This window comes from Caretta caretta, chromosome 12 (genome assembly GCF_965140235.1).
Source record: "Caretta caretta isolate rCarCar2 chromosome 12, rCarCar1.hap1, whole genome shotgun sequence".
Lineage (NCBI taxonomy): Eukaryota > Metazoa > Chordata > Testudines > Cheloniidae > Caretta > Caretta caretta.
Window position 1 is genome coordinate 35,559,826 of NC_134217.1, and position 12,455 is coordinate 35,572,280.

At 42.9% G+C, this 12,455-nt stretch overlaps 1 protein-coding gene across 2 annotated transcripts in view; it reads left to right on the top strand.

Annotated features, from left to right (window-relative positions):
* Positions 1–6,273: 6,273 nt before the first annotated feature.
* ATP2C2 (ATPase secretory pathway Ca2+ transporting 2) overlaps positions 6,274–12,455 on the top strand; it is a 45,713-nt gene continuing 39,531 nt past the window's right edge. For both annotated transcript variants that reach the window (XM_048816559.2, XM_075118446.1), the window contains exon 1: positions 6,274–6,430. In XM_048816559.2, coding sequence (XP_048672516.1) covers positions 6,332–6,430 — 99 coding nt within the window. In that variant the 5' untranslated portion in view covers positions 6,274–6,331. The remainder of the gene's footprint in view (positions 6,431–12,455) is intronic.

Sequence of the window (12,455 nt, forward strand, 5' to 3'; positions counted from 1 at the left end):
TCTGCTGCAAGTGCCCACCGATTATCAGGGTTGATTATTGCCATGATGCCAGCTGGGAACTGACTCCACCCAGCTCATTTCACTTACGTCACCAGCCATCAGCTCGGAAATGTTTGGTCACTACGGATGGGCTTGAACTATGAGAGGCTTCACATCCCATTAGAGATGCCCTACTCTGCATCAGAGCGAACAAGAATGTTGCAGGAGAGTAAGGGCTAAATGATGCCTTCCCCTATATGATTGAGCTAAAGAAGAAGGAAGGGGCACAGAGTCTCCACCCCAGCTCACCCACCCGGAGACGGGCTCTCAGCACTGGCTGGTCTCAGCTCAGCGCGGAGTAGGGTCTGGATGCTACTAACCAAGGTGTTTCTAGATGCCAGGAGAGCCATGACCCCCATTTCCCCCTCTCCTCCACCCACACTCTGAGATGGGTGCACTGTACTTGCTGCTCTTGTTGTACAGGTATAGCAAGGGATGCACCTCCCCTCGCCTCTCCATAATTGTAAATGTAGTAGGGGCAATGAACCATGAGTTTACCCACCAGAGAGAGAATAGTTTTGAATTGTGTTTGGGGAAGGGGGTCAGTGGCATTGGGGTTGGACGAGATCAGGTAGAAATAGGATTAGGGCAGGTGTTTGGGTAGATCTAGTGCTAGTCCTGAAATATTCTGCTTTTAGCATGGCCCAGCAGAAGAAGAAAGTCTGGTTTGGCTGTTTAGCTGGGGAGCCTCTGTCAATCCAACTGGTTGGATCTAGCTAATGTATATTGATTGTATACCCACCTCACACCCACACTGAGCACTCAGGTTACATTCTTCTGAGAGGGCCATGTCAGATTCCTGTTTATTTTATGACTTTTCCAGCTCACACAAACACAAGAGGCACAATGAGGCCCAAAGGCTCCGCACACACACGTCCCTGAGGTCAGAGAGAGGACTTGTGTAGCAGGCTTGGCTTCGGAAGGCTCACTGGCAATTGGCAAAGCAATTTTCATTTTAATGGATGCTGCTTCTCTTATGGCAGAACAGATCTCACTGTGAGGCTCACAGCACAGAAGCATAGAAGTGTAGGACTGGAAGGGACATATGTCTAGGTTTTTGATTTCTACTGGTGGCACACAATTGCACATTACTTCAATAGTGGTGGCCACAACAAAATTCATTCTGCACATGGATAGAAAAAATTAGAGGGAACATTGGAGGGGGTGCAGTTAACCCTGAAACTGTGACACTATGGTGGCAGCGAGTGTGTGTGTGGGGGGGTCTACGTTGCGAATTGCTGTAAGTGCCAACAGCAGGGAACACAAGTACTGTAGGAGGAAAAAGCATCACAGAGAAAACATAATAAGAACAATGCACAGTTTTAACTGCCCACTAAACAGACCAGGAGTCACCCATCAGTGTATGGGGCCCTGATGGGGCCTACTGTGAGCATCAGGGCTCCCCTTGGACAGAAGATCCTGTCTGTTTGCTGAATCAGAAAGAGGCCCTGTGTCACTTCAAGCTCAGCTTTTTATATCAAAAGCCCTTTCTTTGTTTGAGTCTTTGGAAAACTCAGCCTCAGGGGGTGGTGCTTCCCAGCAGCTGTTCATAATCCCCAGGGGTAATCACCCCTCACCTGTTTTTAGTTCCTGAAGGAGCTGTGGTAATCATCCCCCTACCCCCATGAAATAAAACACTCTTTTACATAAACCATTCATAAATGTAATATAGTGGTCCTCAAAGATACTGCATAGGGTTGCACTAGCCCTACACAATACCCCCAGACACACGAACCTTGAGTTCTCTGCTCTGTGCAGGACCTGATTCAATGCAGCCTATCACTTACTAGAAGAGATCTTCACTTGAAAGTCTTGTGTAGATGCCTTTTCATGCCGAGGGCAGGATTTAGCCTATGCCAGAAGCTGGTTGCCAAGACTAAATAAAGCCATGAGTCAGCTGATCTTGAAATGATGATGACACATTTTTGCAAGCATGTATCCTTTTTAGTCTCTCTTAATATTAACATTTCATTGCTAGGAGTCATGTACATATTATCCTCATTAACACCGTATGCAGAGAAGCCTCCTTAGAATGCTGTAGAGCCAGATGTTAGCCTTCACCACTCAATTTGATGGTGATCTCTTTGACAGAGGGTGCAATTGTGTACTACATGATTCTCTGCTCCTTGTCACCCTATGTAACTACAGACTATTTGCCTTAATAGTAATCAGCTTTGCTTTAGATCACCGGCAATCGGGTGGCATCTTACTTTCCCCGATGTGCCATTTTGCATTCCTGTAGCCTAGAAGGATGTTAATTTATAATGGTTCTGCCTTCTGTGGTCTTCGGAGAAAAAGATTCCGGCCTATTTAAAATATTAGCATTCCTAGACGGTTGTGTTTTTTTTAAGTAAAATTAAACAGGCACGATATATAATAATAATCATATGATATAATAAGGATCTGAGTTGCTATGCCAGCACTTCGGAATACAAGTTGTATCGGGGCCCACGTTGTTAATGTTACTGTCTCTACAAGGATTCTTCATGCTATGAATTTTCTGTGCATTGTAATGGCCAAAGGAATGATACTTCCTTTTAAGGGCATGACACACAGAAATCAAAAGCAATAACAAGAGAAAACTTCCTCCACTCCTATAATTCTTATGAAATGTCCAGTGAATATTCTGAGTGAACTGCACTTTCATTCTGTATTTATTCAGCTGAATGGGAACTGAAATATAATTGGTTGAAACAGGCCTAAATTAACACAAAAAGGCTGACAGAGCTATGTCTCAGGGTCTTGACCTCTGATAATAGCACTGAATGCTAGCTGAAGCCCCATTCTATGATGGGGCGCAAGCTACAGATTATGTAGCAGATGGTATTATGCTTGTCCAGTTGTACCGCTCCACTTCTGTGGTTGGGCAGTCTGTGTTTTTTATCATACTGTACCATTCCATCTCCTCAGCACTGGTTATTCTCAGCTCATATAATGTCAAGGAAATGAAAATTTCAAGCCAAATTGTCCAGTGGTATAACTGGATTACACTGCATAGAAGTCAATAGTGTAAACAAACACAAACAGAAAAATTGGCCTTCCATCTGCTATTGCCAAACGAATCAGTGAAATATGGAAATCAGTAGATAATAATTTGCCAGCCACCTGTGCCTGGCTAAGGAAACCTCTGTTCAGGGACGTTGCACAAAATACATGAATTGTATACCCGGTAGGAAATTGGCATGATCATAGAAGATTAGGGTTGGAAGAGACCTCAGGAGGTCATCTAATCCAATCCCCTGCTCAAAGCAGGGCCAATCCCAAGTAAATCATCCCAGCCAAGGCTTTGTCAAATCTCTAAGGATGGAGATTCCATCACCTCGCTAGGTAACCCATTCCAGTGCTTCACCACCGTCCGAGCAAAATAGTTTTTCCTAATATCCAACCTAGACCTCCCCCACTGAAATCTGAGACAATTGCTTCTTGTTCTGTCATCTGCCACCACTGAGAACAGCCGAGCTCCATCCTCTTTGGAACCCCCCTTCAGGTAGTTGAAGACTGCTATCAAATCCCCCCTCACTCTTCTCTTCTGCAGACTAAATAAACCCAGTTCGCTCAGCCTCTCCTCATAAGTTATGTGCTCCAGCCCCCTGATCCTTTCGTGATCTATATATTGGTCCTGTATGTGGGTGAGTGACTGCCATATGGGTGTCTGGTGAGAGCTATCAGACTAAATGGTCTCTTTGTTAGCTGATGATGAAAGAAGTTATTTCCAGACACTTTTGCTACCTGGGAAACTGGGAGACATCTGATATGATCCTAAGACTAAAAACTACAACAGACACATTCAAATGAGTAATTAATATTTCACTTTCTGAGCAGAATTTATTTCCCTGAAAAATGCTTTATCTGGACTCAGCTGAGCCTGCTGGCTTTTGTCCAGATCCATACCTCTTCTTAGGAAATCAGGAAACAGAGGTAAAGCAAATATGGAGCTTAGTGGCTTCAGCATACTGGTGACATGGCAGCTCTAAGTACCAAGCAATCTTGCACAGGGCCCTCCTTCAAACACTGAACAATTTGGGTGATAGATCTGAAAGTAGATGTCCAACACCATCCTCTGGTGTCTTCCCAGGTGAATAAGCATTACCACCTTCCAGCAATTCATGAACCCCTTTCATTTATCCTATGGCACATCCAGAGCAGTTCAGCTGGCAAGGACTTCTCATTAGGCAGCCAGATGGCTAAGAATAGTATAACTGGGCTCAATACTCTAAGGCACATTCTGTTTAAAAGTCTCCAAATGATCTGCAATCAATTAATGACATTTCACAATACCCCTCTGAAGTAAGAACTAGCCCCAACCTTCTCCACCCAGAGCTGTCCCTGTAATCTTTGAGCTAGGCTTAATGGAGATAGGTCTGTAGCATATGCCCTTTGAATGAGTTGTAATGTCTGTGATCCCCAGGGCTCCTGGAAGTCCAGCCTGAGACATAAAGCTTCCAGATATCCCACTGGGGTGGTGCATCTCCACTATAGCTGGTTGGAAATTTTTAAGGAAACATCTTCCCATTAGAAAATGACAGATCATTGAAATTGAAACATTCCACAACGATGTGTTGCTTGTGAGAAAACTTGAGGCAGAATCAAGGCAGGATTCCTACCTGGCAGGCTGTCACAGACCTGGGGCTTCCCGGACGTTAGGGCGTCCTGGGTTGTGGCTCCTTAGCAGCTCACCAGGTGGATTGCAATAGAGCCAGGGAGCCAGGACTGGACAGTTTTGAAAAATTCCAAAACTGATTTTTTTTAATGACCATCTTGTGGGAAATTTTGCATATCTGACATTTCATTCAGATTCAGAAGGAGGGTTATTGGGTTGGTTTTTTTTTCAAAAATGCAAAATTTGCTGGGGGAAGAAAATTCCGTTTCCAACACAGCTCTAATCTTCATACCACCAAAAACTCCGGGCTGCGCTTTAATTCCACAAAGTTAGACCTAACTGGCAATTTAGAGCTAAGTGACTTACCTAACAAGTCAATGAAAGTGTTAGGGAGAGAACCCAGGAATTCTGATTCGACTGCCCTGGTTCAAACCACAAGACAATGCTCCATGTCAACAGATGAGAATTTGTGGGCACAGGAAAGGGGTAACTGATTAAGTATTGTTCAAGCAGGTTGTAATCCACCACAAAAATGCTCCCCAAATAGGGAAAGGATCTACAAGTAAATCTACATAAAATTAAACTGGACATTTTTGCTAGGAGATAAAAACTGGCATGAATTCAAGATGTTTAACAAGTTGGGAGCATCACAGTCTTCCAACAAATATATTAGAGTTTGTGGTTTCCTCTGTCTCCCCTGACACCGATATACTTCACCTTGAAATGTCCCTTAAATATATGTTAACTACATATGCTAAGCAATCTGTTCCATGTTGTATTTAGCTGTGACATACCAAATAAGTTTCCCAGACCTGGAGAAGAGCGCTGTGTGAGCTCAAAAGCTTGTCTCTCTCACTAAGGGAAATAGGTCCAATAAAAAATATTACCTCACCACCTTGTCTCACCCACTCACACTGAATTGAACATTTCTTAAGGAAGCTTTCCCCCAGTGATTCCCCCCACACTCACCTTGCGAACTTACAAACAGCTCAGCAGTGACCATACCCTGCATTTGCATGGAACTGCCCGTGGAAAACAAGCCACCATTTCTGCCTAATGCTGAAATACAGCATAGGGAAGGAAGGAGGGATAGCTCAGTGGTTTGAGCATTGGCCTGCTAAACCCAGGGTTGTGTGTTCAATCCTTGAGGGGCCATACAGGGATCTGGGGAAAAAATTGGGGATTGGTCCTGCTTTGAGCAGGAGGTTAGACTAGATGACCTCCTGAGGTCCCTTCCAACCCTGATATTCTATGATTCTATGCTGTTGCATTTTATCAGAGTGTGGGGGAAACAATAGAGCTGAAAGACCTCCAAGTGCAAAAATCAATTGCTTTACACTCCCTTAACAGCTACTGCAGCCTGAGTTACAGCCAAGACTGCTCCATACAAATACTAACCATGGGTTTGACTAAGCACACACAGGAATTCTTTGGCATGGAGTTGAATAAGCTAAGCACCCTGTAGGTATCTGCTGCTCTGAGCAGCCAGAGTGAAGGAGGGTGTGCAGCCTCTCCCAGGCACCTGTTGCTAGCAGTGGGCGTGGCTTCCTCTGTAGGCATCAGGTAACACCTGCCAATCCCTCTTCTGTAGCTACAACCCAGGCTTGCAAGGGAATTTGAACCACAGCCAGGAACAGGTGACATTCAAGCAACAGCAGCAGAATGAGGAGCTGCTGCTGAGGCAAAGGAAAGATGGTAGAAAGACGCTTCTCCAAACTCTTCCAGAAAGGGTCACTTTTCCGCTTAGCCCAGAAATATCAGCCAGTTGGGAATGGAGAGCCGGAACGGGAGGTAAGGATTCCCTATGCCTCTTGCCTGTAAGTTATGAAATGTGGTGTGTAGTTGGGGCTAAGCCTACTGTGCATTGCTGGCAACATTACCTCTCTATAGCTCTGGCAGTTTTGCGGTGCTATTTTGATTTATCATCATATTTAAAATGGAGGATAATAGCAACGACAACACTGACCTGCCTATTGGGGTGTTGTGTGGTTAGTTAATGTGTGTGCAAGCTGAATAGCTCTATGATAAATCGTAAGTATTAACATTCATCTTTATGTCAAGGCTTCGCTAACAATACTCAGATTTGCAGCATATGTCATTGTGTTTGCACTGACTTTAGGATCAGACATTTTAACAATGTAGGCCAGTACTCCGAGCAGAAAGGCCCAAGGAAGTGAATGAGTCCTGAGGATGAACTTCCAAATGGGTGATTCCTTCAGTTCAGAATAGAGCCTATTAGCGAGTGGGATGAGACATCCAGCTGCTCGGATGGCACTTTATCATTATTTTCATTTTTATTTTACAAAATAATCCACGGACGTTTTCAAAATGTCACTCATTTTCAGAAAGATTTTTTTTGTCTTCTCAAAAATGTTCATGAAATGTGGTTTTGGAACATTTCTGAAATATATCTTTTTTGGTGTCCCCTCTATTTGACACTGAATGTGAGAGAATGAAATCGTTGGTTTCTGTGGTTTTCCATATGTTTGACTTTCTATTTTACATTTTTCCTCTAGCCGCTCTGTAAGCTCTCTGGGGCTGGGCCTGCCTCTGATTACTATGGGTTTGTCCAGTGCAATGGTGCTCTGATTTCTGCTGAGGCCTCTAGGATCTATTGTAATAGAATTAATAAGAATGATAGGATTGGATATTTTCAAGTAACAAAGTAACTGATCCTTGCCATACTCATGTGAGGTGTTGACCTTTGGACCCATTCACATGGGTGAGAGGAATCTGATTTCATCCTTTCTTCCATACCTGGATTGATTCATTTTGTTTATAACACTACATTGCTTTCCCTCCTTGGCATTTGCACCTTCCAAATACTTATAGGCAGTTTATGTGCCCTTTAATCATGATTTGCCCAAGCTCTGTATATTGCAGTTAGTATTCTTAATCTTTCTTCAAAAGCTATTCCCTCCAACTCTCTAATCTGCTCTTCAGTCCTTCCCATTTGTTGTCTTCTTTCTAGTATCAAGTTGGCCAAAACTGTTGGCAGTATTCTATGTGTAGCCTCACTAGAGAGGGAGACCGAGACCATCCTCTTTTTGCTCCTCTATGTGATGCTACGGCATACATAGCCCAACTTCACAGAGTAAAATGGAGACGTGGCTGGGATGCCAAAAAAAAACCCAGTTCTGATCTTGCTGTGACGTGAGATAGCAAAATAATCTCTCTCTTTTGGTAATCTGTTAACCCAATGAAGAGGAACGTAGATGCAGTTTTTAAACTCCGGTCCATTGATTTGGCCAATATTTGAGTGAGGGTCAAGTCACTTGTCCACAGTCAGGGAACTATAGTCAGTCAGTGGCTTGTTCTGAATTAGAACTTGCAGTCTTCTGGCTCTGACATTCTTGCTACAGCATAGTAAATAATTATGAATATTTGCTCTCTCTGTGAGCACATGATCTGCTTGAATTCCAGTCCAAGTCTATGCAGAACATGATACCACTATAATATGACACTACAATGCGGACTAGCATGTACACAAGGGCAAGCAAGTGCGTACAGTGTATTTGGACCTTCAGAAAGCCTTTGACCAGGTCCCACACCAAAGGCTCTTAAGCAAAGTAAGCAGTCCTGGGATAAGAGGGCGGGTCCTCTCACAGATCAGTAACTGGTTAACACATAGGAATAAATGATCAGTTTACACAGTGGAGAGAGGTAAATAGCAGGATCCCCCAAGGATCTGAACTGGGACTGATATTCATATTCATAAATGATCTGGAAAAGAGAGTAAACAGTGGGGTAGCAAACTTTGCAGATGATACAGAATTACACAATATAATTAAATCCAAAGCTGGCTGTGAAGAGTTACAAAAGGGATCTCACAAAACTGGGTGACTGGGTAACAAAATGGCAGATGAAATTCAGTGTTGATAAATGTTAAGTAATGCACATTGGAAAACATAATCCCAACAATGCATACAAAATGATGGGGTCTAAATTAGCTGTTACCACTCCAGAAAGAGCTCTTGGAGTCATTGTGGATAGCTCTCTGAAAACATCCACTCAGGGTGCAGCGGCTGTCAAAAAACTAACAATGTTAGGAGCCCTTAGGAAAAAGAATAGATAATAAGACAGAAAATATCACAATGCCACTATATACATCCATGGTACACCCACACCATGAATACTGTGTGCGGTTTCTGGTCGCCCCATCTCCAGAATGAGATATTAGAACTGGAAATAGTGCAGAGAAGGGCAGCAAAAGTGTTTACTGGTATGGAACAGCTTCCATATAAAAGATGAAGAAGAGTGGGACTGTTCAGCTTAGAAAAGAGACAACTAAGGGGGGACCAGGGGATACGATAAAGGTCTATAAAATCTTGACTGGGGTGGAGAAAGTGAATGAGGAAGTGTCATTTACCCGTTCGCGTAACACAAGAACCAGGGGTCACCCAATTAATTTAATAGGCAGTAGGCTTAAAACAAACAAAAGGAAGTACTTCTTCACACAACGCACAGTCAGCTTGTGGAACTCATTGCCAGGGGATGTGGTGAAGGCCAAAAGTATAATTGGATTAAAAAAATAATTAGATAAGTTAATGAGGATAGGTCCATCAATGGCTATTAGCCAGGATGGGCAGGGATGCAACCCCACACTCTGGGAGTCCCTAAACATCTGCCTACCAGAAGCTGGGACTAGACAACAGGGGGATGAATCACTTGACATTTGCCCTGTTCTGTTCATTCCCTCTGAAGCATCTGGCACTGGCTGCTGTCAAAAGGCAGGATACTGGGTTAGATGGACCATTGGTCGGACCCAGTATGACCATTCTTATGTTCCTAAAGGCCTACATTTTCAGTGTAAGTTTAGGAAGAATCTGGGGAAATGATTTCCATTCAAGCCCACAGAGACCTCATTACAATGCAAATACATCAGAATGATTTCAATGCAAGTCTACAAAGATACTAAAATCATTTAAATGTAAAACTGGAGACCTTTCCACAATGCCATTAGGATGTGATATTAACATGTCAAAACAATTTCAGTGGTAATCCATGGAGAATCCATTAGGATGCCATTATATTCTGAAATCATAATGCCAAACAGGGTTGTTACATCCAATTGGAAGAAAAGTTTTAATTTACTACACACACAAGTGCTCCAAGACTTTATTATATTGTTGCTATTGACAATCATTGTTTAAATTATGCCATGTTAATGGTTATAATAATAATGTGATAACTCAAGAATCAATTCCCTGCTTTTGTTATTGTCTGGTAATTGACTAATACTCCATCTGTTTTCTACTTGGAAAGACTTTTACAGTGACAAATAGAGGGATAAAGAAGTTTAAGCCCCCCTTCAAAAAGTCATTTAACTTCTGTGTGCCTCGGTTATTGATCACTAAAGTGGAAATCATAATTCTTTTGTCTTTTCTATTTAAACTTCCTGTTTTAAACTTCTGTTTAAAATTGTTAACTTCTCAGATCTGAGTTTTTCTGAAAATACATGTGCACAGCGCCTAGGAAAATGGAGTTCTGATCTCCGTTGATCTCAGTGGCTAGAGTAAGACAAACAACAATTATATGTGAGCTAAGGCACAAACATGATTCAAACAGAAAATTTGAAAGTGGAAAGTTTAGAATAGAGTAAAAGGTAGACTACTCTGAAATATTTATGTAATGACACCCACAGCCAAGTCAGCTGCTGAGACAGAAGCAAGAACTGCTAAAAATATAGGTTTTGTTAGCTTGAGCTGAAGGCCTGGATCTCCAATGATTTCATTGGAAGCTAGAAGCCTAAATATGTCTGGGAATCTGGGCTCAAGCTCATTAAGGCAGAGCTCAGAGGCAGTAGCCAACTCAAGACCTTTTTCATGGCATTGCCACAACAGGAGGACACAGAGTCATGGGTTATGTTCATATCAAACCTCCTAATATAGCCTCGATTTCAACTTCAATACAAGCAGACGACAAGGACAGTGGGTGTTCAACCTCCACTTTAACTTCTGTCTCCCCCCACACACACCTTTCCTCATAACAGTCACCTCATTCTCTCTGAAACTGCTGGGATCTGCTCTCTTCCACCCTCTTCCATATATATATATATATATATATATATATATATATACACCCTTTGCTTGGGGGACTTAGGGCTGGTTGAGGGACCTGAGGGCAGGGAGATGTTCCCCAGAGGTTGGAGTTTGTCCAGCTCTATCCTCCATGATCAACACCAAGTGCTGGTCTCTTCTAAACCCTAAAACCAAACTGCAGAGATCAGTTTCTGAGCTGTGTTATAGTAGCTTCACACATCTCTAATGGTGCTTTCCCCGCACAGATAATGCCTGATATCAAATGGAGATGAATCTGTTCAGGAGCTATCATGGGTCTCATAGTCTCCTACTGCAGCAAAACTCCCAAGAGGGGAAGGATGGTTGGCCTGCAAGGTTTGCTTCCTATCTATCTTCCCTTCATGGGGATGGTGCTCCCCACCATGGTTTGTATCCCCAGGGTTCCGCTGGGAGCCAGGCTGCCACTGGCTTACCCCTGTCCCCTCCCTCCTCGCTTTCAGGCTGGAAGGGAGAGAAAAATCAGAGGGAGGGTTAAAAATTTATGAAGAGGCTCAAAGAGAAGTATGATGCATTGAGTGACTGCTCCCTAGCTCTCCAACATGCCTCCACAAATAGAGTGAGACCCCAACACATAGTATGCCTGTGGAGGGACCTTTGATGAACTCCTGGAGTGGGAAACAGCATGCCATTAATCTGCTGCTTCCTTCTTTTGCTCTCCTCTGTGAGCATTGTTGGATACCATCCAGCCCCGGGGGGATTCTGCAGCAAAGGAGATTTAGGTTAGATATTAGGAATACCTTTCCAACTATAAGGCTATTTAAGCTCTGGAATAGGCTTCCAAGAGAGGTTGTGGAATCCCCAACCCCAGAGGTTTTTAAGAACAGGTTGGACAAACAGCTGTCAGGGATGGGCTAGGTTTACTTCGTCCTGCTTCAGTGCTGGAGGCTGGACTTGACTTCTCAAGGTTCTGTCCAGCCCTACATTTCTATGATTCTCATAGCTTTGTGTGCATGAGCATTGTAAATACTGTAGCAAGAGTAGAGATAGATGGGCAGAATTATATATGAATATAGATGAGGCATTTCCCTCTCTTTTAATAGGAAAAACGCCCTCTTTGGCTGGAATTATTGTTTGCTGCATTCACTCAAAAGCCACTAGCAATGACATGGGCCTTGCAAATATAATCTTTCAACTCCAAAGCCTTTTCTTATTAAGGCAAAGATAGTGTAAACCCTGAATCAATAATTCTGAATTAAAGTCGAGACAAAGTTGACTGTATAACCTTTTGGATGGGATTTTCAAAAAGTCCATCACCCCTGTTTGCAGGCAAAATTTACACCTAAAATATATGTGACCTGACAAAATGAACTAGGTTGCAAATCAGATTCGGTGCATCTCCAGTTAAATGTTTGCCCCCACTGGATTGGAAAATTTGTCCCTTTCCATTGAAGAACTTCTTAAACAGTAGCACTTGTTTAAAAATGTCAGAGCTTGAAATTTTTTGATTGGGGCGGGGGGAGGGAAAATGTCATCATGAAATGTTTTCCATTTTTCTCCCAGTTCTATTGCTCAGTCTGTTTTTTCCATTCCTTTCATTCTAGTGGGCCTTGTACTTTTTGTGCTCCTTCTCTGTGTTGCAATTTATTCATGTCTCTGAATTTTTCTTAATTTTAGTTTTCTCTCAGTGGAGCTGGCGCTGCACCAATAGCTTGGGGACTGTACGAATTGCTCACATACACACGCACACCGGGTCCAAATGTTCCAACCTTTCGTTTTTTCGAACAAAAAATTGCAAT